General features: G+C 38.7%; 2 protein-coding genes across 3 annotated transcripts in view; one reads left to right on the plus strand and one right to left on the minus strand.

Annotated features, from left to right (window-relative positions):
• CNDP2 (carnosine dipeptidase 2) overlaps positions 1-20,345 on the minus strand; it is a 35,904-nt gene extending 15,559 nt beyond the window's left edge. Inside the window, exons 1-4 of one of the 2 annotated variants that reach the window (XM_072604094.1) lie at positions 20,218-20,345; positions 6,665-6,752; positions 5,552-5,695; positions 2,152-2,314 (exon numbers count right to left, since the gene is read on the minus strand). In XM_072604094.1, the coding sequence (XP_072460195.1) occupies positions 2,152-2,314; positions 5,552-5,695; positions 6,665-6,724 (367 nt within the window). In that variant the 5' untranslated portion in view covers positions 6,725-6,752; positions 20,218-20,345. Of the gene's footprint in view, positions 1-2,151; positions 2,315-5,551; positions 5,696-6,664; positions 6,753-15,656; positions 15,895-20,217 lie in introns of those variants that run through there. The other variant, XM_072604093.1, reaches the window with a different exon arrangement.
• Positions 19,259-26,824, plus strand: LOC140502409 (uncharacterized). The gene is made up of 3 exons (XM_072606596.1): positions 19,259-19,310; positions 19,820-21,116; positions 23,789-26,824. Exons 1-2 carry the CDS (start codon positions 19,259-19,261, stop codon positions 20,602-20,604), a joined length of 837 nt encoding a protein of 278 aa, XP_072462697.1. The 3' UTR covers positions 20,605-21,116; positions 23,789-26,824.
• The last annotated feature ends 710 nt before the right edge of the window (positions 26,825-27,534 follow it).

A 27,534-nucleotide genomic window follows, 5' to 3' on the forward strand; every position in this document is an offset into this window, starting at 1 on the left:
AAGGATGGGAGAATCATTAATATCTTAGATGTGAGAATCAGTGATGAAGGAGCTGGAGGAGTATCAATAGATGGTGTGGACTACTTGAAATTCACAGGTATTAGGATCCTTGGGGACAGCAAGCTTTTAGAGATTACAATATGTAAGGAGGTAATAATATGACTGATGTATTATCTTTGGTAGCAGAAGGATGCAGTAAACAGTATCCCACTGACTCTATGTGTCCTACTGGAGATAGACCCTGATATTCACTTAGAGACTGTATAATAAAGTTAAAGAAGGAGGTAATGAAGACTGCCATGATGACTAGAAACGCAGATGCACACTATGATACCCTCTTGATAGTTTCCCATAGGAATATAATAGTGAAGACGGCTCCTCCTGCTTATTAAGCACCTAGTTCTGACTCCAATAATTGGGGAAATAAGGCACCCTCTTTCAGAGGTGCTGGACAAGATTTCACAGTTAAGTATCTTACGGAAATGGGGAAAGGTAAATTTCTATAGTCTATATTATAGAACTCAAAGGCAGAGTCAAAGTGACAATGGGTCACATTTCAAAGGTAATGAAATGAAGAGATATTGTGTATTAAACAACATAGAATGGGTATATCATATTCTATATTATCCACAAGCATCTGGGTTAATTGAAAGAATTAATGGATTATTGAAAGAACAGTTAAGGAAATTAAGTTGTAATAATTCTTATGAACATAGGAAAAATAATTTGTTCACTGCTTTGTGTAATTTGAATAACAGACCATTAGGAGGAAGTATACCTCTAGCCAGAATGATGACCCCCAAATCTGCAAATTAGGAAACAACACATAAGATCCCAAATATTGAATATCGGACTGTGAGGCCTGACGTCCCAGCATTGTATCCAGGGACACCTGGTTTGGCACAATATGATTTACATTGTTTGGAGGACTTTTGTTTGGATAGGAAAGAAATAAGAATGAGAATTCCTAAGAATCATTTTGGACGGATGTTACCTAAATCAGGATTAGCAGCTCGAGGAATGCATGTATTGAGTGGAGTGATAGATTCTATTATCAAGGAGAAATTATTGTGACATTCCAAAATTTAGGTGAAGAACCCATACAGTTTTGTAAAAATGATAGAATTAGGTCAAGTGATTATTATTACTTGTGAAACAATACCCCCTGTGAAAACTGACCCTCTGAATAAATGAATAAAGTTTTTCTTCTGACTTCTTCCGTATGGGGAGTCTGTTATATTTTGCGATTCAGAACTATGCTGGCATATTCAGTTGCCCTTGGTGCTGTGAGTATTTCCTTGGCAATACATGGGGATCCAGGATCTTTGCTACAGAAAAGGATATTCCATAACTATAATTCTCCTTTTCTGATTGTACTGTCTTCCAACTCTTATCTTAATTCCTTATGCTCTATGTATTCTTTACTTACTCAACTTAAAGCCCATGAAACATCTCCTAATGGCTTAAGATAAGGGAAATCCCCCACTATACAGCAGAGAAGGGAAAGGACAGAGTATCTGCTCCTGGACTCTCAAGCTGAAACTCTGAGCACATTTTTTCCCATGAAAATGCTGTGGTTAGATTCCAAATTTCAGATTTCCTATGAGCTAGATAAATTTTTGTGAACTATTCTAGGAATGTAATCACCATAATAGCTAGCTAATATTTACACAGTGCTTCAGGGTTTGCAAAGCACTTTATAAATATTATCTCAATTTATTCTGACAACAACCCTAGGAAGTAGGTGTCATTTTACAGATGAAGAAACTGAGGAAGACAGAGGCTAAGTGTCTTGTTCAAGATCACACAGCTAGTAAGTGTCAGAGTTCGGACCGAACTCAGGGCTTTCTTACTGAAGGCCTAGTACTCTATCCACTGTATCATGTGGCTGCCAGATTCTCATTTTTTATGGGAACATGGGTTCCAAAACCCAGGCAACCCATTTACGAACTAATTTTTAGAAGAAACTATTTGCTAGCTATTGAGTGGGCACTGACCAAAGTGTAGGCACTACACCAAGGATGAAAGCTAGGTCACATTTAATGATTTACCAAAATTAAAGTTTTGGAAGGTTTCCTTTGTTTTTAATAGAAAAAATGTTTTTACCTGAAAACCAAACCAATTAAAAAAAATAAAACTGTTCTTCCTTACCATCTCTTTCTACCAATGTGAAGGGCTCACTGTCCCAGCCATCCTCCAGAGCTGCTGGCTGTACATCCAGATGTCCATAGACACACACGGTTTTCTTTAGGGGATCTGAGCCCAGTGTGCCAAGTAAAATAGGAGGAAGAGGTATTTCTGAGCCGTCATGGAGCTAAGAGTCAGAAAAGAAATAATCATATCGCTTCATTTCTCATATTCAAAAGATATTCATACAAGCTTGCTGTTTAAAGGATACTTCATCATCACAGAGTGTTATATTATACTGAGTAGCTTCCAATCTTTAGATTTTCCTTGAAAAATATATCTGTTAAACTACGTAAGTAAGAACAATTTGTTCAACTAAGCCTGTGCTGATGCTCAAAACTTAATTTTCTCATGGACCAAAATTAATGCAAGCTGGTTACAAGCATACACTATCTAACAGTCATTTTATTATCTGCAGCATTCTAGAATATTAAGCAATCTGCACAGTTCAGTTCATAAACAGAAGCACCAGAAGGACTTCTAGGATTTAGAGGAAAACTCTCTTCTACATTGAATTAGCACAGGAAAGACTGTGGAAAGCACCACCTTTGGCAAACACAGGCTTCCTTGTTTTATACATCACCTTAATATAAACAATTAAATTTGATAAGCATTTATTAAGTATCTCTGTGCCAAATACTATGCTAAATGGTGGTGGCAGAAACACACAGAAAAAAAGAAATCCACACCTGCCCTCACGAAGCATCCCTTTGATAAGGGAGGAAAACATTTATACAAACAAAATATGAACAAAATAAATGAAAACAAATTAAGAAGTGGGTGGGAGCTTAACATCTTGGGGAATTAGGAAAAACTTCATGTAGATGATAGCGTTTGTACTAAGTCTTGAAAAGAAAGTATGGCATTCCAAGCACAGGAGCTACTTTGTGCAAAAGCATAGAGGTAAGGAACTAAATGTCATCATGCACAGAAAAAATCAAGTAGGCCAGTCAGGTTGGAATAAAGGGCTAAGAGAGAAATTAATCTGAAATTGGTCTAAAAAGACAGGGTAGAGCCAGAATGCAAAGGACTAGAAATGCTAAAATTTATATTTTAACTTGGAGGCAAGTGAAAGTCAGTGAAGCTTCTTGGGCAAGCTTCTTGGTCAGATCTGTACTTTAGGAGCATCAATATGGCAGCTATGTGGAATATAGATTACAGAGGGGAGAGACTGGAAGTGGTGAGACTAATTAGGAAAAAATTATAATAGTCCAAATAACAGTGATTAGGACCTATGAGTGGAGAGGAAGAGGCATATCCAAGAAATGTTGTGGAAGCAGAATTGACAAGATTTGACAATGAAATGGATAAAATGCAGGTTAAAGGAGAAGGAAAGGTCAAGAATGACAAAACTGACAAATCTGGATAGTAGTACCTTCAACAAAAATGAAGTTGGGGTTGGGGGAAGTTTAAATTTTGAGGCAAAGTTAAACATGTTCTGTTCTGAATACAGTGAGATGTCAATGGGACATATACATGGAGGTACCTGTTTAAATGAGTAGTGCATGACTAGAGCTCATGAAAGAAAAGAATGATGGACAGATACAGAAGACATCTGCATAGAAGTGTTAACTGAATCCATGGAAGATATTACTAAGAGAATACAGAATGAGAAGAGAACCCAGAACACAGGGTTTTACCTTCACATAAGATTTAGCCAGGCAGACTGAGAAAAAATAGTCTGATAAGCAGAAAGAGAGCCAAGAGCAGCAGCAGATGGAAACCCAGGGGAAGAAAACTGAAAAGAAGGGGTGAGTAATGGTGCCAATGCTGCAGAGAAGTCAAGAAGGAGCAGCATTGAAAAAAAAAGAAGATCACTGATGACCTTGGAAAACAGTAGTCTCAGAATCCTGGGACTGGGAGCCAGAGTGCAAGAGGCTGAAGACTTCTGGGTAGGGAAGAAGAAGTAATAAATAAAGGAAGTTTTTTGTTCTAGGAATTTGCCTATAAAAGGAACAGATGTAACAGGAGCTCAAGTGAAGGATAGAGAAAATCAAAGCATCTTCTCCTCTGAGACTGAATCAAGGGAGAGGATGGGGGAAGCATTTCTTCTGCAGCATCCCTGACAAATCATCATCGAGCCTTGGTTTTGTTTTCTTGTTTAGTTTTTTAGCAAAAGTGAATTCAGAGAAGAACTGAAACAATTTTAGATGAAATGACCCCAAGGAGAGGGCCTAGGCTTATCAACTACATAGAAAAACCTTAGGATTGAGGACTAGAGAGAGGTTAGAAAGGAAATGGAGCAGAATTGAGAACTATGCAAAAGCATACAAAAGGCTTATGATAAGCTAAAAAGATTTCTTCCCCCTGGGGGCAGAGCCCCAGGTAGAGCAGGTGACTGCCAGAGAGGTAAGATCAGGGAGTTCAGATTTTTCGAATTACCAGTATACCTACCTAGATGATCTCTACATGATCTTCCAACTCTAAAATTCTAACACTGTAGCTGGATGAACAAATTAGAGAACAAACTAAGATTGAAACCAAAAAAACTAACTAATTGCACAAGCACCTTCAAAAAACCAGAATATTTTATTATAAACTTTAAGAACACTTAATGTGTACAAATGTGTTTAAAGATTGAAAATAAAAAAACAACAGATAGGATATGTCCTGATTCACAGTGTACCATGAAGCCATACTGTAGCTTGTTCTTAGGGACAAAATCAGAAGGATAGGGGGCAAGTCCATTTTTCAGGTCTGTAAGACTAGCAGAAAATCTTTCTGAATTTGTCAGGCAAATCTCAACTACTTCCTTAAAAGGAATAGGGAGATTTCTATTTAGTAAACTTTCATTTATAAAGTACTGACCTCAAAACACCTGTGAAGTATTGTAAGTATCATCCCAAACAATAAAATGTATTGCCCAAGGTCACACAGCTAGTAAGCAGTAAAGCTGGGACCATCACTCAGATCTCCTGGCCTACTTCGGTATTCCTTCTACTATACCAACTTCAGTATTTGCATTCCCTGAGATAATGAATACAACAAAAAAATGGTCCCTATCCCCTACCAAAAGAACCACAAATATGAAGTTCACTATAGCTTTAGCTGGAGCAGAATGGAACAACATGAAAGGGCAATGGTTACCAAATGAGAGCATCTCAGTTCAAATTCTGTTTCTGATGGCATATTACCCATATCCTTTCCTTATCTGTCAAGTAAAGGTTGTACTAGATGGCCTCCATAGTCTTTTACAGTCTTAGACTCATTATGTCAAAGGAGTAGAGGTAAAAAATGAGTATAAATTAGCAATAGTTCTCCACCAAAAGGCTTAAGAACATGTCAAGTTCTAAGAGTCCCTCAATTAAGATTCAATTATTTGTGCTTTCAAGAAGGTGCTTTCTGCACACTGTTACAATCATACCTTTTGTTTTCCAATGTCTATCAGCTCAGTGGTGCCACCGAGTTGCCTTATGTTTGCAGCGGCAACTTCCATCATTCGATTGATTTCTTCTCTTTTCTCTGGCCATGCAGAAATGCTCTGGATTGCCACCCATTCTGCAAGCTTCTGTTGGTGGTAACAAATAAGCATGGATTTTACAACGCTACTTCACAAGAGAAGAACACTGTCAAAAGCCTACAACATTTAATATCAAAGTTAAAAATGACAGTCTAGTTAAAAAACGTTCCTTTCGGATTAAGTAGAAGACTTAACACCTGTTGTTTTTCCTTTTGTGCTTTAAAAATGACCAGTATAGCAAAGTATCAATTTGAGAGAGTTCATTTTAATACAAAATCACTATTAAGTAATAGTGGGCATGTTGCACTAATATGGCACAAATTAGTCCACAAAAATACTTAGTAATACCTAAACATATATATATATGTGTATATATATATATATATATATATATATATATATATATATATATATATATATATATATATGTATATGAGCAAAAGACACTGAAAACATTTAAACATTTTTCAGTTCTGAATCCACACAAATCATTCTATTTTTTTTATCAATGCCATCTTTTAAAACTAAGTTTTCTAAAGTATAAATTTTGTGAAATCAACTGGTTTCATCTTAAATATTATCCCATTAGAAGCTCCAGCTCTAAAATTCTATAATTTTGTCATCTAAACTCAAGAACAAATTTAATTTAAAATCAACTCCCCCTTTTCCCCAAATGGTGACTGAAAATCTTGGAGTCAAGGCTTCAGTAGATCCATAATGGATAAGTAAATGGTTTCCAAAATCAGTCACATAAGGTATCCTAAAGTGAAAAGATTCATAAGCATATCAGCCCTAATTTTTCATATAGTGGCTTCAGTTTCTATAGAAATGAATGTTGAAGATTTTGTCAAGTCACAAGTAAGATGTCATTACAAAAAAGAGCAACACAAATTACAGTCAAATCTAAATGTAGACTTTTTAAAAAAGTATCATACAAATTAACTTACTAAGATGATATATACACTCAGTGGGAAGGATTTAAAAAGTTTTAATGCAGACTAAAGAATATTTTCTTACCTTTATGTACTGATCCTGGTGTTTATCAATATGACTAAACAATTCAGTGAGGGAAGGCATTTTCTGATCCAATGAATGACTCTGGAAACTGTGAGAAGAAAAGATTGTGTCCAGTGCTTGAAATCTCTAATAGTAACAAAGACTATGTAGTCTGAAGGCAATGATTTCCTATCATAAGACTTCTGACTCCACCCTCCAAGGAAACGATTACAAAGGCAAAATCACAAGAACAGGAATTGCAACATCAGAAACAAAAGTTTCCAGTAACACTACAGAAGATTTGGGAAAATGAAAATAAGATTAGTTAAATCTTATGATAACTGATTTTTTTCTCTTGAAGACGAAATGTGCCACAACATGCTCAATAGTATTATATAAAAGGTAGGTGTGGAATTTAAAGACAACAGGGATAAGGATGAAAAGATTAATAAATCAAATGAGAAAATTCACTCTGCCAATGCAGGTGAATTCCTCCTCTGCAACTCAGTCTTTCATAGTAGCCTAGCACTAAGAAGTTAAGAGACTTACACAAGGCTACTGTTTTTGTCAGATTTTCTTCAGCCGAGACTAGCTCTCTCTATTCACACTCTCACTATTTTAAAGATAACAGTTAATGAAAATTAAAACAGTGCAAAACATTATTGACTTGAACCTTCATTCCTTTTTATACATGACTGATATAATTTTCTTTTAAAAGACAAAAAAACCACTAGCTTAAAATGAAATAGTAACCTAGTTCTGGGAGACCCAGCAAATGAACTACCTTACTAGATTCTAGCAGGATGTACCTGCCTTAAGGTTAAAAAAAAAAAAAAAGAGAGAAGGAAAAAAGCAAAATAAGTATAATCAACCCTTTGAGCTTTGGATCAAATACATGTGACTTATTCTAGAGGCAGCAATGCAGAATATTTAACTCAAGTCAAGATTTAACAAGGAGTGAGAAAACATTTTCAACACAAGGAGCAGCTGTTCAGACCCAGGTCCCCTGGGAGAACAATCTTTTTGACTGAAAGTTTCTCGTGCAAGAGACTGTGATCAAACTGCCCTGGCATTAGAAATGTGAAAGTGAAAGAAAGCTTTTTACCCTGAATAAACACTGCTAAATTAAAAAAAAAAAATGCTTCTGGAATTAGGACTTTTGAAACTCTAATTTCCTTTTCTCCAACTACCCCCAAACTGCTTCAATTTGGGAATTAAGATTCCTCCGTTGAAACCTCAAGTCCTAGCTGAGGAACAGCTTTGACATCCTGAGCAAATGAGCTCTGAAGTGACATTAAGTACTGCAGAATTGCAGCTGCTGTGTGTGAGGATCTAGTAAATCAGTCATGTTCTGAAGTGGGATGCCAGATTAATGCCCATGCATTGACACATTGTGGTTAAATGGCACTCTTTATACTTCAGGATTACAAAGTGATTTATAAAGAGAGAGATGACTTTCTCTGCCTCTGAAATGGATAGTGGCAGTTTTAAACAGACTGAGATTCCCACAATAATACAACAATTCTCAAAGGTACCTAGAAGTTGCAGGGATTTTAAGTGGTTAGGAAACAAAATTACTCAGTTTCAAATATTACCCCTTCCTCTCCTCAAACTTTCTTCATAGAGGATGGAATGTTTAAGTAACCCCAGTTAATACGAACCTGGTTTGATAGGCTCATAGCACCTTTGGACCTTAAAATTATGTAGCCTTTATCTCAATCAGCAAGATCTTTCCCTCTATCATAAAAAGTATCTTCATTACTCATAAAAATATTAAATGTTACAAACGTGGCAGTTTACAAAGGTCTCAATTCAAAGGCTAATGACAACTTGTTTAGAATGCTTCTGAGGAGGCTCTTGTTCATGTTAGTGTCAGTATACAGCAGAGGTATCAAACTTGGCCAACAAAAGGAGTGCAACCACAAAGACTAAAACGCAATGAGGAAATATTTAGGAAAATAAACAAACAATATAAATGATGCTAATTTGTGGTTTTCTAAGCCAAGATGTGGGCTTCAGGGATCTGGTTTTGAGTTTGATGCCCCTGCTCTAGACAATCTGAAAAATTCTCTTCTATTAGGATTCTGTGATTTGTACATAGCTCTCTAATTTAATCCTCACATATTACCTTACAAAACAGGCAGAAAAGACAAGTCAGAAAATAACAGTAAAATAGGTAATGTGACGAGGCCCAAGCTCATGCATTAATCAAGTGTTAGAATCTAAATTAGAACTTAGGGTGCAATGACAACACATGTTACTTACATAAGAACTTCCTATTTGATAAAAATTGCGGAGAAAACTAGGAAGCAGTCTAACAGAAATTAGGTTTAGACCAACACCTTTACAGCATATTCCAAAATGCATTCAAAATGAATCTGTGACTTCAATCTTAGAGATCCATGCTACTAAAAATTAGAAAAACAGATTATATACCTCTCCCAGCTACGGGTAGGCAATGAACTCTCAACCAAACAAGGGATAGAGGCAAATTACAAAAGATAAAAAAAGTTTAAATTTGGTTGCATGAAACTGAAAAACTTCGCAACAAACAAAATGAAGGCGTCTGGGATGTAAAAGAAAGTGGCAGAGTGAGGAAAAATTTTTTGTACCCAATTTCTTAGATAAGGATTTGGTATTCAAGACACATAAAAAACGTGTGTGTGTGTGTGTGTGTGTGTGTGTGTGTGTGTGTGTGTGTGTGTGTGTGTGTCTCCCTCTCTCTCAAAGAAGTCATCCAGTAGATACAGGGTCAAAAAGTATGAACAATTAACAACTACAGGAAATAATGTTCCAAATTACTAATAAGAGAAATGCACATCAAAACAACTCTCACATCCTACAAATTAGCAAAGATGGCAAAAGATGGGAATTACCAATGTTGGAGGGTTTATGGGAAGATAGGTACACTGGTGCATTGTTTGTGGAGCTGTGGTGAAACGGTACACTCATTTTGGAAAGCAATTTGGAAGCAAGTAAATAAAATGACTAAAACATCCATATCTGTTGACCTAGAGATTCCATTACTAGGTTTTTACCCTAAAGAGGCAAAAGTTAAGAAGAAATTTCCAAATACACCAAAATATTGATGAGTACTTTTTTTTTTAAATACCCAAAACTGGAAACCAAGTAGAGGCTGATTGGGGAATGGCTAAACAAACTACAGTATATGAATATAATGGAATATTATTATGCTGTAAGGAATGATGAATGTGTCAAATACTGAGTATAGAAAGATCTACTTGAACTGATGCAAGGTAAAATAAGCCAAGTCAAGAAAAAAAAATATACACAATGATTACAAAAATGTAAAATGAAAGAATCAAAAAAAAAAAAAAAAACCAACCCCAAACTCTAAGTGAATGTTATAAAAAACAATGTGAAAATATGCTCCCACCCCACCCCTTTACAGAGGTGGAAGGTCCATAGGCACGTTATGTTGCATCTATTTTTGGACTTTTTTTTTTGATGTATTGATCAGTTTTACTGGGTTTTCTTTCTTTTTTTGGGTCATTAAAATTTTTTGTTATAGAAAAGGGTTCTCTAGAAGGAAGAGTGAGATGAATACTGGGGAAACTATGGTGATTTTTTAAAAAATTAATAAAATATATTATTAAAAATAGAAATTCAAATTTAAACAACTCTGAGATTTCATCTTACACCCTGCAAACTAGCAAAGATGACAAAAGATGGGAGTAAGTCAATACTGGAGAGGCTGTAGGAAAAAAGGAACTTTTAAAGTTCCATCACTTCTCTGTCAGGAGGTGGATGGCATGCATCTTCTTCATTCTCTTGGACTTGTGGCTTTACCTGTGCATTGATCGGAGTTCTAGTCTTTCAAAGTTGTTTGAAATTATCACTGTACAAAATTATAGTTCTGCTCATTTTATCTGAGTCTATATAGAGGTTCTGATTTCCTCTGAAACTGTTCATTCCATCATTTCTAATAATATTCCATTACATTCATATATCAATTTGTTTAGCTCTCTGGGAGGAGTGAGGGAGAGATAATGGAAGAAATTCAATCCTGGTTGTGTAACAAGCAAAAATATCAGTAAAAATTACTTTTAAATAAAATAAAATTTAAATTACCTGTATGGGAGAAGTATTCTATAAGTATACACAAAATTGAGCTACACTTTGTAAGATATGTATTTTCAGCTGTTTTATTTAGGTTACATTAAAAAAAAACCTACCATGTCATGTTTTTAGGATTATCTTATTTTTAGTTAAGCTGGGTTAATATATGAGCAAACCTAAAACTGCAATATCCTGTAAGGAATACTGGATTCGAACTCAGACAACCTGGATTCAAATTCTGGCTCTACCAGAATTTTCTCCATGTGATCGTGGTCAAATCATTTAGCCTCTTTGGGCCTTAGTTTCCACATATGCAAAATGATGGAAGCTAGACTAGATGACTCCTAAGGTTCCTGTGGATCTACCCTTCAGATTCCATATGAGTGAAATGAGTTGAAGTTGAGTTGGAGAAAGAGAGCAAGTTGGATTGAATTTGGGTAAATGTGCGTTGTTTTTAATGATCCCAAGCTGTTACATAAGCCAAAAAAGCCATCTTTTTTTAACATTAATATTCTTCCAATGAGTTTTTCATCTATAGATCATGAAACATTATAACCTCTATGGAAGCAAAATTACAAGTGACTTAAAGGTCAGATGTAGGGTTGGGCACATTATCAAAGATAACCACCTAAGAAAATATGTATGGGAAGTCATCAAGGCAATGTACAATTGCAATAAAAGGCACTGCCTAAGTTTTACACTGGTATCAATTGATGTTTGAAAGACCTAGAGAAAGAACTGCACAGAGAAAGAAGATGTGGATGACTCGTTATCTGGTTCCAATGCAGAGCGGCCATATTAATGAGATCAGAATCACTGAAGTACTAGAGGAATGTATCCAAGCAAAACAGTAAAAATACATTAATATCTCTACAGATGGCAAAGGAAACTTACTCCAGTTGGGCAACTTGTTACTGAAAGTAATGAATGATTATTAGTTAAAGTGTGTTTTTCTCAGCTTTCTGCCTATCCTTCTGCAGAGCCCTCAGATTAGGATTACTCGTTTGTTCAATTATGTACCAAATCCTTTAGATGGCTATCACTTTTATAAGCCTTGGTCAAATGTGGTATGCAAATAACCTGGGTTCTAAAAGTCTATGCCAGGAAAGCATAAGCCCTTGGAGGGTCCCCTCAAACTCTGAGCACAAGCCTTGTGATAGATGTTACCTAAAGACAAGCCAAACTAAATTTGGAGAGGTTCCTGAACTGTCTGCAGGTAATAAATTTTTCAGCTACTACAGCAATTCTATTAGATCTATTCAATAATAATAGCTAACATATGTATTAGTTTACTAGGTACCAGGCACTGTACTAAGCACTTTACATATAGTATTTTATCCTCACAGCTACCCCAGGACGTAGGTGCTATTATCACCTCCATTTTACAGTTGAAGAAACTGAGGAAAACAGAGGTTAAGTAACTTGTCTAGAGTCCCACAGCTAGTAAGTGTCTGAATATGAATTTGAACTCAGGTCTTCCTGACTCCAGGCTCCATGCTCTACCCACTGCACCATCTAATATAAAGGGGCTACAATCTGTACAGGCAGCAGAGCATTCATACCTACAAAACATGGATCACAAAAGTAATGAAATGATGGACTTCACAAGAATTTATGAAAGTTATATTTTGATATCAATTCTAAATGGGCTATAAAATACTCCATTTTCAGAAATATTTTAGTATTGCATTTGGGGATAAAGACATCAACGTCATTTCTCACTCATAGGTCAAAGTTAGTGTAGAAGAATGGGTTTATATCTTTGTTGGGTCATTATATTAAACACAACAATAGTGGCTTTTAGATGTAGCCAGTACTTCCTGGCAAAACTGGAAAAGAGGAATGGATTTAATTCAAGTGAATAATTTAGACCCTGGCAATCAGAATACCACTGAGTTTATTGAGAAGAGATGAGGGTTAACTTAAAATTTTCTGCTCTTCTGTTAAATGTGAAGGATACAATGGGGTTTTGCTACTGGTAGCTGAGAAACATTTAAGATTCTGGAGATACCGAAAATATGTCAATGTGGTTCTGTTGTGACTAATGTCATTACTGGGCAGCACTGAGACGAAGTAGAACTGTAGATCTTCATCCTGAGAGGGGAGGTGTTTTGATAAGCTCTAGCTAGACATTAGATTTGGCCTGACTTTGTGAGGCTACTAAGAGACTCACACTAAACCATGAAAAGGCTACGTGGCCTTAGAACATTAGTCCTAAAGGAAGTGTTCAGGTATGTGTTGTTTAGCTGCAATTCCAGATGTGTCTCCTGCAGTTTGAATGATCTTGGTTTTATATCCTGGGCAAAAATGAATCATTAGCTACATATTATGGAGATTTTTCTAGGTATGCATGCAAGAAGAGGAGGAATTTTCATTCATTTCAGAATGAAAGGAACTATGAGATTAAATGGAAATAGATAGCCTCTGAAGACCTGGAAAAAACTGTCAGTGGCAAATCATGGAAAACTTATTAAAATATATCTATAACTATATGGGATGTTACAAAAAAGGGGAAGCAAAAATAAATGAAAGGATATATGAAATAACAAAAATGAAAGAGGTCAAAAGTACAAAAATACAGGGCAAATTTGAAAAATTATTTTAATTTCAATCTAACGGGTGTGAGGTATTAATTCTCAATGTATAAACTCTATCAATGAACATCAACAACTTCTCCATAATTTAGTCTTAACAGAGTTGCCTGGGGCACTGAGAGGTAAAATGATTTTCCTGTGATCAAAGAACCATTATGGATCAGAGGAAAAACTTGAACTCAGGTCTGACTCCAAAGCTGGCCCTCCATGTGGCTTTTCAAGTATATGTGTATACAAGCAGGAGAATTATGGAAACCTGTAGCGAGAACACAGGGAAGAAGGCAATACTTCTGGTGGCACAGTGGACAATGTTGCACATACTGCCTCGGACATTAACTAGCCATCAGACCCTGGGCAAATCACTTAATCTCTCAGCACCTCAGTTTCCTCATATGTAAAATGAGGATAATAATACCAAATGCTTCACAGGGTTATTATAAGAATCAAATGAGAAAACATGTAAAGAACTCTACAAACCTCAGAAAAAATACCAGGCAGAAGGAAAGGAACCATGTTCTAAACCAACTTTCCACATAGTATAAAAGATGGCCAAGAATACTCAAATAATATAAGGAATCTGTAAGGACTATTAAGGAAACTGAAAATGTCAGTACCAACATAAAAACTGATAAGTCTCATTCACCACTATGGCCAAAGAGACCTAACTGTGGCTGGTCAAAGTACGAACTTGCCATCTTGCCTGGAACTAAAATAAAATTACTGGTTTTGCCTGTTTGCCCTACCTGTTTCAGAGTGAGTGTGTGAGTGTGTGTGTGTGTGTGTGTGTGTGTGTGTGTGTGTGTGTGTGTGTGTGTGTACAATCTCTCCATCTACCCAAATACTGAGAAAAGATTCAAGAGTTATAAATATTTTCTTTCCATGTAGTAATGTAAACAGTCCAGCTTTACAGAGTCTTTTATGATTTTTCTTTCCTGTTTACCTTTTCATGCTTCTCTTGATTCTTGTCTTGGGAAGTCAAATTTTCTATACAGATCTGGTCTTTTCCTCAATATGAATGATTGAAAATCCTCTATATCACTGAATGAGCATTTATTCCCTTGAAGTATTATACTCAGGTTTGCTGGGTAGGTGATTCTTGGTTTCAATCCCAGTTCCTCTGACCTCTGAAATATCCCACTCCAAGCCCTTTGATCCCCTAATGTTGAAGCTGCCAGATCCCGTGTTATCTTGATTGTATTTCCACAATACTCAAATTGTTTCTTTCTAGCTGCTTGCAATATTTTCTCCTTGATCTGGGAACTCTGAAATTTGGCCACAACATTCCTAGAGTTTCTCTCTTCAGGTCTCTTTTACCAGGTGATCAGTGGATTCTTTCAATATTTATTTTGCCCTCTGGTTCTAGAATATCAGGGCAGTTTTCCTTGATAATTTCATGGAAGATAATGTCTAGGCTCTTTTTTTGATCGTGGCTTTCAGATAGTCCCATAATTTTTAAATTATCTCTCCTGGATCTATTTTCCATGTCAGTTGTTTTTCCAGTGAGATGTTTCACTTTATCTTCTATTTTTTCAAACTTTTGGTTTTGTTTTCTAACTGCTTGGTTTATCTCATAGTCATTCATTTCCCTGAACTCAATTTCTCTCTTTCAATGAATTATTTTTTCAGTGAGCTTTTGAACCTTCTTTTCCATTTGGCTAATTCTGCTTTTTAAAGCCTCCTTCTCCTCACTGGCTTTTTGGACCTCTTTTTTCCAGTTGAGTTAGCCTCTTTTTAAAGCTGTTATTTTCCTCAGCACTTTTTTGGTTCTCCTTTAGTAAGCTGCTAACTTGTTTTTTAAGGTCTTCTATTGCCTGAGCCCAGATTAAGTTCCCTTTGGAGGCCCTGGAGGCAGAGGCCTTGACTTCCTCTGATAGTATGCCTTGTTCTTCTTTATCCGAAAGGATGGGGGGGAGACACCTGTTCCCCAAGAAAGTAACCTTCTCTGGTCTTATTTTTTTTCCTTTTTTGGGGCATTTTCCCAGCCAGTTACTTGACTTCTGAGTTTCCTCTCCACAACCACCTGGCCTCCAGTTCCATCAAGCCAGCACTGGGGGCTGAGATTCAGATGAGTTGCTCCAATCCCCCAGGGGCTTTAGGTGGGGGCAGGGCTGCTATTCAGTGTGAGATTAAGATCAGCTGCTTAGGTGGGGGGCAGGGCTGCCACACAGGGCTCAGTTCCCTCAGGGGGTTTACAATGAGACCTTCAACAATGGATGCAGGCTACTGTCTGCTTTGGGAGCCCCTTCCTCTGCTGCCTCTACTGCTGCCACCTGAGGAGGCCTGAGTTATGGGGATACCCTGCTCTCTTCTTAGCCAGCCAAAAAGACCCTCTCACTGACCTTTGGTGCCTGTGGGTTGAGGGATCTGTGCTGTCGCTGGAGATTCTGTCCCTGAAGCCTGCTGTGCCAAGGCAGGGCTGGGCTCTGCTCCGCATCTGGTGTACCACAGACCTTTCCCGTCAGTCTTTCAGGTCACTCTAGGCTAGAAATCTCCTCCACTCTGTTGTTCTGTGGCTTCTGCTGCTCCAGAATTTGTTGAGAGTTCTTTTTTTACAGGTATTTTATGGGCTGTGGGGTAAGAGTTAGCGTATGTGTATCTTTCTGCTCCGCCCCCTCCTATTTCAATATTATTAGAGATTATTATAAATATAGTTCCTTTATGTACGTATGTTTCCCTGTGTCTAGGATGTTGATCTTAAAACTATTCCTCACTAAAAGGTTTCATGGCCTTTGGATGTTCTAATGGGACTTGCAAGAGATTTTCCAATGGATAGGAATAGGGAGACTAGGGAGAGTGATGGGAGAACCAAAGGAGGGAATTTGACATAATTGACCAAGTGACTAGAAAAGTGCCAGCTAGGAGCTTCTGAATGAGTGAATGTAGTGACCCTGACAGATCAAGGTCAAATTTATAGTGGAGAATAAAATTGAGCTCATCCTCATCCTTCTGAGTAAAATGAAGTTGGAAGGGGACCTGGCAAGCAGAAAAGAACCACAAAAGGGTGGTTATTGTGAATACTTACAATCCAGTGGAAATGACCTTCCATAAATAAGAATGACTGACTCAAATCTGACAACAAACAGAATGTTGTCCTATGTTTGCATCCAAAACAAAGTACATGATCATGTAGGCATAGTGGTTTTGTAATTTGAAGGGTATGAAAATGTCAATCAGGGCTCATTCCCACTTTGAGGGAAAATAAAAAACAAAAAGTAGAGTAGGCAGGAACAGACCAGAGGAGACAGGTTCCTGTGGACCTCATAGGATTAATTAGTTCTATCTCTTACACTAGATTATAATGTCCTGGATCATAAGAACTATTATCTGATCTTTTTATCTCCAATGCCTTGCACATCGCCCTTTCTAAGCCAAGCAGAGAGTGTTTGCTACTGAGGAGACAATACCACACAATTAGAAAATGCTAAGAATACTTCTGAGCCGCTGCTACTAGGCTCTCCGAACCATAATATGAATGACCAAGACATCAATTTTTCCTCCATGCACCAAATCCGAAATAATAGACAACTGAACAGACCATAGACGAGAGTTTAGTTCTACCTGTTAAAAATAGCATTGTAAAAGATTCAGCTACAAAAAGCCCATCACAACAAATCCAGTTCAATATCTAAAATCCCATACATTAAGCACCTACAAAATGCACAGCACATGCCATTGCAAGATACTGTTTCCAACTCCAGCCAACAGTTTTATTCTAAACAGCAGTCATCATAAATTAATTCAGACTTCTGAGTAATTTGGTGTGTTTAAAAAAATGGTTATCACTCCCCATTTGATCAATTTACATTTAGTTTCATCACAGAAGAACAAAATTAGCTGTTCAAACTAATGATTTAGAACAGTAAAAATGATTGAAGTCACCTCTTTTCTCCAGGAAAACAATCAGTTCATTATCTAAAATAAGAACTAAAAATTTGATATTTTCATCAGTTCTCCTCAATAAAGTTCTGTTCTGGATAAACTGCATCTTAAATTTAAAAGCAGATCAAAGTGCTCCAACTTCAAAATGATCCCGCCTACAATTACTGGGTACATAGATAATAATTAGTGCCTTCCTAAACAGAATTCATCCTCAATAGAAGTTTTTAATCTGAATTCCTGCCTGGCAAGTGAACAGCAGCAATTTATTCTACTTTGAACTCAGTCTCAAGTACACCTTCCCACCTAATCTTTCCTCAGAGGAGACTTTTGACATTATAAACAGATTTCTTTGGCTGTTCTCTTTTCACTAGCATTAGCATATTTACTAGTTTGCATCTCTCAAACTTCTAAGTCATCGTTTCTCCTTTAATAAAACTAAACTTAAAAACATCCTAGATATGCAACAATATTCAATTCAGAATTTTTAAGGCAGCTAAATTCTGCTAACCAACTTGCTCCCCTTTCAAGATGAAGATAGCTTTTTTTTTTTTTTTTTTAGGACTGAGGCCTTTTTAAAAAAAGAAGGGTAAAACCAGATTTCCTTTGATACTCTTAGCTTATCCAGCTACTGCCCTATATTTCTCCTCTCCTTCACTGCTAAACTTCAGGATAAATTTGACTATACAATCACATTACAACAGATCTTTGAGAATGGATAGAGAATCTTGATACTAACTTTGAAGGAGAAACTGAAGTTTCATGTTTTCATACACTGAAATAAACTTGAATGTAAACTATTAAGGAAGCACAACTGTTCATACTGATGTTTAGTGTTTTTTCTAAGAGATTGGTTCTAGCAAAGAACTGATAAACATCTTGGCGTACGACTTTTCTTTTTCACCCTTCATATCCAGTTACCCAGACCCGTTGGTTATATCTAAACCTCTAAATATAATTTCCATTAAAGTCATATTACCTGTAAAGAAGAATCTAAAAGGTTTGCTAAGTACCATCCCATTGAAGAGACTCCCTGAAAACTGTCTTTGTAGACTCAGTAATTTAATGAAACCAAGTAACCTTCCTTCGATTATACATATGCTTGCCAGAAAATGCTATCAGTTATCTTTATTAGGTAACCAAAGAACATTCAACTGTGAAATAAAAAGATCACTGCATTTAAAGTCAGGGTACATATGTTGATCACTAGCTTTGTTAGTATGACCTTAAGTAAATCTCACTAAAACTCAGGAAGCCAGTTTGCTCTTATATATAATTCCTAGATCAATTCGAAGCTCAGTTTAGGTACTAACTGCTACATTCATTAATAAATATTTATTAACTGCTTATTATATGCCAGGCACTGTGCTAAGCACTGGGGATACAGAAGCAAGATACAGTCCCTGCCCTCAGACCTTTCTTAGTCTTCGCCCTCAAAAAATTAATTTGCATTAATGTTTCAACATATCATTTTCTTACATGTACATATTATTTCCTCCAACAGAATGTTCCTGATGAGGACAGTTTCACTTTTGCCTTTGTAGGAAAAAAAAAGCTCACATAGTGCTTGAACTGAAAAATTGACCTATCAGAGTGACTTACAGAAAACAGGCACTTAAAGACTTATGGACTGATGCCTTTTCTATGAAGAGGTTGAACTAGACCCCTTTTCAAGCTCTAAATCTACTTCTTTTCTCTCTTTAACACTTTACCCGGCCCTCTCCTAAGATCAATCAATCAATAAGCATTTAGTAATGTGCCAGGTGCTGGGGAAGAAAAGAACAAGGTCAAATAAATAGTACCTGCCTTCAGGGAGCTTACAACCCAGCCCGGAGAGACACATACCTGTGTAGGTATGTACAGAACGCATACAGAATAGATACAAGGTAAGACAGCCCAAGAGGGCATCCTCAAGAACTAGGGAGTCTAAAAGCTAGTGTGGTAGAAGTGCATTCCAGGTACGGAGGGAACAACATAGCTGGTGCCAACCATAAAGAAATGCCCTTTACGACAGTAGAGTTCATTTGGCTGAAGGTTGTATGTACAAGGGGGAGTGTTGTTTAACATGGCTGCAAAAGCAGGTTATAAACGTACCTGCTCACCCCCGCCACTGGACTGTAATAATGAATAGTACCATGAACATTTTTATTTCAAAAGCAAAATTACTCTTATTTCAAATTCAGCGGACTTGCCTGGCCCTTCTGGTGTACAGGAGAGGGAGAGGCAGAGGCAGGGGAAATTGACACAACGGGGACACTGCCACATGAAACTGACCTGAGAGTTCTCCATCCTTAAATATTAAGTTTGTAGCAGCCCTTTGTGTTCACCATTCTACATGGCACTTATTTTACCCCCCTCATTCCCATCCCGTTAAATTGGGCTCCACTGGGGCAGTAACGGTGTCCCTTTCACCTTCACTACAGTCACGCTTAATTAAAATTATTTTCTTAATGGAAATGAAGAGACATGGCAGACAAGGGACCCCAAGTGCCTCCTCCAGACGCGAAAGTGGGGAAGAAGACTCCGCGGTCACAGCGCCAGCGCCTGAGAGCACCATCTGTCCTAAAGAACAGATGGAATTAAAGGGGGGACGCGTGGGTGCCCCTCCCACGAGGCAGACGCTGAGTCACAGCCACCTGTCCGGCCAGGGCGGATCCCTGCCCAGGTGAGGGCTCCGGGGTCGGGCAGAAGGCGGCTGCCAGTCCTGGGTCCTCGCAAGGAGGAGGAGGGGGAGGTTTAAGCCGGGGAAGCCCAGGGTGGCCTGCCCGAGGCCTTCCCCCAACCTGGGCCCGGCTTCCGGGGCTGCACATTCCGCCGCCAGGGTCCCCCAGCGCCGAGGAGGGGGACCCCGCTCTGGGCCGCCCCAATCCGGGGCTCCCCGGGACCCAGGACCCGGGGGCTGCGGGGAGGAGGTCCCCGGCACGCCGGCAGGCTCCTCCCCCGCCCCAGGGGCAGGCCCGAACCCCGCACGCCGCCCTGGCCGGCACACCCCAAACAGAGCCAGCAGAGATGCGGTCAGCTTACCTCCGTGCGCCGCCGCGGCTTCGGTACCACGTGTCCTTTTCTCTTTTTCTTTTCTCCCCTCCCTCCTGCCCGTGCTATTGTCGCCCCGTTCCGCCAATCTCCTGCGCCCTCTTGGTGATTGACAGCCACGCGGCCGCGAGGGGGCGGGGCGGGGGAATCAGTGGAGCAGAGCGGAGGGTTCGCGCTGGAGGGGCGACTCCGAGTTCGCTCTGCGGGCCGGCGGGCGGGGGAGGACCCCTGCTGGGAAGGACCCCTGCTGGGAAGGACCCCTGCTGGGAAGGACCCCTGCTGGGAATTCTCGTGTGGGGCCTGCCCGGGGCCGAGCGTCTGGGGCCGAAGCGCCCGCCCCTCCTCTCCCGGAAGCGTGTCGCTCTCCGCAGCCCCTGAGTATCCCGCGAGTGGTTTCTCGTCGTCCTAGCGGCCTGTGCCACCCTGCGGTCAGCGTCCTTGCACGGTCAGCACACGGGTTTTGTCCTCATTCAGTCGCGTCGGACCCAGCTGCCCTTGTGGCGTTTTCTTGGCAAAGATCCCTCCTCCAGCTCCTGTTACAGATGAGGACACTGACGAGGAGGGGAAGTGACTTGTCCAGGGTCACTCAGCTTCTAAGAGTCTTGAAGCGGGTCTCCTGAGTCCCTGGCCTCGAGGCCTCCTCTGCGAGGCATTCGCGCTGGTCCGAGCGCACTTAAACCCTGGGATTCAGAAGTAGCCCATGCGGTGTGCGTTCTTCCCCTTGCAGCCTGAAAAGCAAAATACTGGGTGTGGGGTCAGACGGAGAACTGGAAGTGGTTCTGACAGCAACTCGGGGTTCAGAACTAGAAGCAGAGGTCATCTTCTGGGGGCTCCTGACCTTCCTGAATGTCATAGGCCCCTTCTAAGAATCATGCTTCTAAACGCTTCAGGTAAAATACCTAGGATGACCAAGGAAACCGATTATATTGGAATCACAATCTTTGATGCATTGTATAATTTGGGGAAATTCCGTCTAATCCAGTCTCCAAGGGTCAGGAGGCTAAACTAAGTGATGAGATGTATGAACAGGTTAAGGAATCTACTGTTACTAATGCAAAATTCAGATTCCTGGGATGCAGATTTGGTTTTTATAACAGTTCAGATCTCCTTAAAGGATGCTGCCAATCAGCAGTATTCAACTCTCTCTCTGGATGCAGATAGTGTCTTTCTTCATATGTCCTTTATTTTTACTTTGTGTTTTTGTAATAGTAAAAATTACTTAATCTCCCAAAGTAGACCTTAAAGCAATATTGCTGTTACCATATATAATGTTCCCTTGGTTCTGATCACTTTGCTCTTCATCATTTTGTGTCTTTCCATGACCTTCTAAGATCATTAAGTTCATCTTTTCTTAAAGCACAGTAGTGTTCCATCTCAACCACATACCACAACTTGTCCAGCCATTTTCCCAATTGGTGGGGATTCCTTCAATTTTCAGTGCTTTGCCACCACAAAGAGTGATGATATAATGTTTACATTCCATTGTAGGGTCAATGCAATATTCACGGTGCCTACGATGGCCATGAATATCCCGGCGGAATACCACAGACTCTCCACACGGAAGACAAGACTAAAACATTTATTCAGACGCCAGAAAGCCAAATCCATCATAGTAACAAAAATCTATACACAATAACAAATGCAGAGGCACTACCATCCCCAAGCCTTCCCTCTGTTAGATTTCCCATAAACCAGCCCCATTAAACAAATCACAAACAGGCTCCCCTTTAACAAAATGCCCTTCTCTCACTCACAGCCAGCTGCAGGCTTGCCTGTCTTTCAGTTCTGACTGCTTTCATGACTGACTTCCTTTTAGGTCTGCCTCTTCCTGTTCCACCCTTCCTGTTCAGCAAGCTCCTCTCATCACAGGCTCCATGTGACTCAGACTTCCATGTGACCCAGGGGGGTCATATGGGTCTATTAATGAATGGAAAAGATCTTCCCACTTAAATTGCCATTACAGCCATTCACATTCAAAGTTATAATTAGTATTTGTAAATTTCCCTCCATCTTATTGTTACTCTTTTGTTTCTCAACCTCTCTTTTTACCCTATCATTGTCACTTTGTCTTTCCTTCCACCCTATTGCCCCCCCTACTTTACCCACTGTTCCAAGAGTCCCCCCATCCTCTTCTTTTACTCTAATCTCAAACCTTCCTCAAGACTGTCCCCCAGTTTTCTTACCTCTATGTGTTCAGAGGACTTCTACATCCTTCCAGATGTACATGTTGTTCCTTCTTCAACCCAGATGAGAAGATTCCAATATTACCAGCCCTCCACCTCCACCTGCTTCTTCTATATTAGTTCTTTCTTTCACTCCTCATTTTTATAATTGTTCCCTTTTACCCTTTCCTACTTAATTTTGTTTTTTAGAATCACCCCATCATATACAACTCTGTCCCAGCCTTTCTTTCTAAGTACCTTAGTAATGATGACAGTTTTAAAAATATTGATAACATTTTCATGTATATAATAAAGAGTTTGACCTTAATGAGTGCTTTATAATTAGTCTTCAGTGTTTTCTTTATATTTCTTCTGAATCTCTTATGTTGAGTTTTCTGTTGAGTTTTGGTCTTTTTGGTACAAAAATGGAAAGTCAGTTTGTCAAATAACTATTTGCTTTTCATTCAGGATTCCACTCAACTTTTTTGGGTAAGTTATTCTTAGATACAATCCTGGCGCTTTTGCTCTTCAAAATATAATGTTCCAAGACCTACAGTCTTTGAGTAGAATTTGTTAGGTACTGTGAAATCATGAATGCATTTCTACAGTATTTAAATTTTTTCTAATTACTTGCAAAATTTTCTCTTTAACCTATGACATTCCTATAAGTTTTCCTCTTGGGATCTCATTCAAGTGGTGAATGGTGGATTTTTTTCTATTTCTATTTTACCCTTTTCTAGAACTTCAGAGTAGTTTTCCTTAATTTCTCATAATATTGTAACCAGATTCTTTTTTTTGATTATAATTTTCAGGTAGTCCAACAGTTCTTATGTTGTCTTTCCTCAATCTGTTCTCCAGATCATTTTTTTTTCTGAGATGTTTCAGATTCTTTTCTACTTTTTCTAGTTTTATTATTTCTGGTGTCATAATGTTATTCAGTTCCTCTTGCCCAATTCTAGTTTTCAAGGAGTTATTTTCTTCCTTAAGATTTTGGACTTCTTTTTCCATTTGGTTAACTTCCTTTTCGTAATTTTCTTGGATTGCTTTCATTTTTTTCCCCTAATTTTACCTCACTGTCCCTTATTTGATTTTTGAATTCCCTTTTAAGTTGTTCAAGGGATTCTTTTTGGGCTTATCACTATTTGTTGTTACTCTTTGGGGTAGGAGTCACTTTTCTTATTCTATCTTTCCTCTCGGTACGAACCTAGATCTTCTTTTACACCAAAATAGCTATCTAAAGTAGCTATCTATGGTCAGGTTCTTTTTCCTTTGCTTACTCATTTTTATTGTTATTTTGTTTTATTTTAGTTTTAGCAGGTTATTTTTATAATCAAGTTCTAATCCTGAGTTATGGGTAATGTTGCTGTTCTCCTTACTGTTATTTTTTTAATTCTTTCCAGGGGATCAACCTCAGGGGCTGCTCTCCTCTTCTAAGCCACATTTAGGGCCCCCAGCCTGAAAACGTTCTTGCTCCCTGCCGGTGTGGAAGACATTGGTCATGTCCTTGCTCCAGCTTATCACAGCGCAGGATCACCTCTGGTCAGTACTGCTAGGCCTGACCTCTGGAAACAATGGGGATCCTGCATTATCTCCTCATTCAGCTGTCTGTGTTCCTTAGATGAAACTGTGTAAAGTAAAAGTTTCTGAGGCAGAGGCAGAAGTTGAGTTGAAATTTCTTGAGGCCCCTTCTTGAAGTCCACTTCTTTAGGAGTTGCCCTCAGGTTATGCCTTTGGTTGATTCAGTGGAGTCAGCCCAGTGGTATCTATACTTCACCAAGACCAACCTTCAGCCCCTAGAGGCCCTGTCTTTTCTGAGATCCTCTCAAGTTATCTTAGGAGGACAATTGCTTTACCCTATTATTTTTGTTGCTCCATATTAATTTTCTGTCTTTTTGTAGAGGAAATCTGGAAAGTCTAGAAATTTCTGACCTACCCCACCGTCTTCCCAGAATGTCCCAACTTAACTGACTTTTCTTTAGAAAATGAAAATCAAGGCTAGGCTTAATATTAAGCTTTTAAATTTTGCTTAATTTCTTTTTGAGCCTTCAGTTGTTCAATTGAAAACATTAAAAACCTTCCCTCCCCCACTCTCAGAACTTTACTATATGAGGGATCAAGTACTAGTGATGGGGTATGAGCCCAAGCAGAGACCTTTGTCCCTTGCACCAGGAGGTTTTTGGTCCCATTTGTTTGAAGGGCCCTGGAAAGCCTGGCCTTGAGGGGCTCCTTGGATTCCTCTTATTTGATTTAGCATTCTCTTGAGGTCCAGGTCTCCCAGCATGATGCTCCCTGCCTTTAACCCTAGATCTTATAAGGATCCTATTGTCTGGATTACCACCACTCCAATCAGGATCTTCCCTGAACTTGATCTACATTCCAGGCTGACTTTCCCTATCAAGACCTTCCCTGGGGCCCCCAGATTATTTGGCAACACCTGGATTCTTTCCTCAGTCTTTTTCTGCATTTAAGTTCCATCTGGCCTCCATGAAGGTGCTCAGATTCCGTCTAACTGAGATTCTTTCTGGCCCAATTCTTAATACAAGCATTACAAATGCTTAGGCTCCTTTACGAGTCAATCCAGTGTGGCAAATCTTCAATAGACTTTGTTTTTCTTTGACTTTTAGAAGGCTTATGTCAAATCTATTGGAGCAGGATCTGGGGTGTTGGTATTTTGGGGTCCCCACCACCCCAAACCTCAACACTAGGAATCACTTGGGCCAGCATTAGAGTTTTACCAAGATAGAGAAATAACTGTTTATCGTTATGTGTGATGTTTAAAAAGTTTGAGATGTTATTTATGAGTAACTAATCAGTTTATTAATAATGTTAGCATATTATTCATAAGAGGGGTCAGTGACACTCGAATGCCAAGGCCAATCATGGAACCCACTCAAGCTAATCTGCCCTTGGAGGAGTGGATGTTCCTGAGGGTGGCAATCTACTCTGATTAGTTAAACAGTGATGAGAGAGAATGAATATTATGAGAGGTGGCCTTTAATGAGGGGCTAGGGACTTGGCTTTGATCATATTATTTACTTTCAAATCACCCCCTATCCTGGGCAATATTTATCCCCACCCAAACCTGAGTAGAACACAGTGGGCACAAATTCACCTAGATAAGGTGGTCTAGGTGGGGTGAATTTTGGCAGAGGTCAGTAACGTCCTTCCAAGGCTAGGCATTGAACAAGGAAATAGGACAGGGAAAAAACCTGAATCTCCCCTATAATTGGTTATTAATCATCTCACTCACATAGCTCTTAATTAAAGGCAATTAATTACTCTATGGTGTTTAAATTGGACTAAAAGTATTCAGCTCATACCAAGAGAGACAACCTAGAGGAATGAGGCAGAGTATTTAATTTTGTATCTTTCAGTGATCAGAACCAATATGGCTGCAGGCCAGAGTTCTGACTAATATTTATTATGCCTAAGGACATGGTGATTGCACTACTTGCTGCTTTGATGAAATGCTGTGTATAAAACAGTATCTGTATGTTTGTAGTAGAGAGCAGCTGTTTGCTGTTTGTATTCTACTAAGGATAAAGGCAAAATACAATGGACAAATCTTGGTTCCAGAAGACCGGTTATGAAACACACCTCTTCCTTTCTTGGCAGACAGGTGGTAAATTATGAGCATGGAAAGTCACATATGCTGTCAATCATGAACACTGTGTCCACTGGTTTTGCTTAACTATTTTTTTTCTTGGTTAAAAAAAAGAGTTTTGCAGGACAGGGAAGGATTGGGAAGTGACTATAGTATAAAATCCCAAATCAATAAAACATTAAAAAGGGAAAATAGAAAGCAAAAGAGATTTCAGAATAGTCAGAACCTGGCATGTCTAATTAAGCAGAAAGTATGGAAAGAGCTGAGGAGGTATGTTATACCCTAAAGAGCTAAAATGAAAGAATCAAGCAAAAAGTGAAATATATGCTATAATAGCATTATTTGGGGATTTCAATAACTGTAAATTATTTCAAATGTTCTGATTCCTATGCTATCATTCAATAAGCATTCATTAAGCATTTACTAGATTCTAAACAATGGGAACAATTTGCTTTCACTTGGCAGGGCCAACAATATACTTTTACATGCTTGACACAAGGATATCTGCATAGCCCCACTATTTGTCATAGGATTGTGACTGAACATCTAGATGAATTAGAGCTACCTGGTGTATAGTTTACCCACTACGTAGATGATATTATGATATTGGGGGAAAATGTAAAAAAAGTGGAGAAGAGTTTAACACTTTTAACTGAGCACATGAAAAGCAAAGGATGGGAAATTAACCCTGCAAAGATTCAAGGGCTAGCTCAAAGTATAAAATTTTTGGGTATACAATGGAATAAGGGGCTGCAAGAGATTCTCTTGCAAGCCTGACAAAAGATTCAGGATTTTTCCGTCGCCACCAATAATAAAGAGGCCCAAAAGTTTATAGGATTGTTTGGATATTGGTGACATCACATACCACATCTAGGACAAATTTTGAAACCCTTATATAAAAATTACTAGGACAAAATATGAATATAATTGGGGACTTGAGCAGAGTAAAGCTTTTGAAGAATCAAAGGCTGCTATACAATTGACCCTAGATTTGTGGCTTATGCAGAGTGGCCAGGTGGAATTGCAAGTGATTGTACAGGATGAATATGCAAACTGAAGTTAACAGCAAAAGCAACAAAATCAAAATCTATCCTCAGGATTTAGGTCTAGGAAACTCCCTTCATGTGGAATTCAATATACCCCTTTTGAGAAGCAGTTGTTAGCTGCATATTGGGCTTTGGTAGAGACTGGACCATTGACTTTGGGCCTTGAGGTAATATTAAGGCCTGGAATCCCAATTATGACCTGAGTAATGAATACCCCAGCTTCTTGCAGAATTGGACATGCTCAAGAGGCTAGCATAATTAAATGGAAATGGCATATTCAAAATAGATTTAAAACAGGCAAAAATGGAGTTTTTGCTTTACATGAATCTATAGCAAACATAGATACTGAGGGAAATGATACACCCCCTAAACCAAAGCAACAGTTGGTACAGTCTTTGGTAAAATGGAATGAGGGATATAATTAATTAACTGAAGAACAAAAAAGACACGCATGCTTTACTGATGGGACAGCAAAATATTTGGGCCACAAATGACA

This window comes from Notamacropus eugenii, chromosome 4 (assembly GCF_028372415.1).
Source record: "Notamacropus eugenii isolate mMacEug1 chromosome 4, mMacEug1.pri_v2, whole genome shotgun sequence".
NCBI classification, from domain to species: domain Eukaryota; kingdom Metazoa; phylum Chordata; class Mammalia; order Diprotodontia; family Macropodidae; genus Notamacropus; species Notamacropus eugenii.

Excerpts from the sequence above, each read along its gene's own strand:
- LOC140502409 (XM_072606596.1), top strand. The coding sequence starts at position 19,259 with ATGGCTGCAAAAGCAGGTTATAAACGTACCTGCTCACCCCCGCCACTG. Across the intron at positions 19,311-19,819 it reads CTCACCCCCGCCACTGGACT|TCACAGCCACCTGTCCGGCC; the intron begins GTAATAATGAAT and ends GCAGACGCTGAG.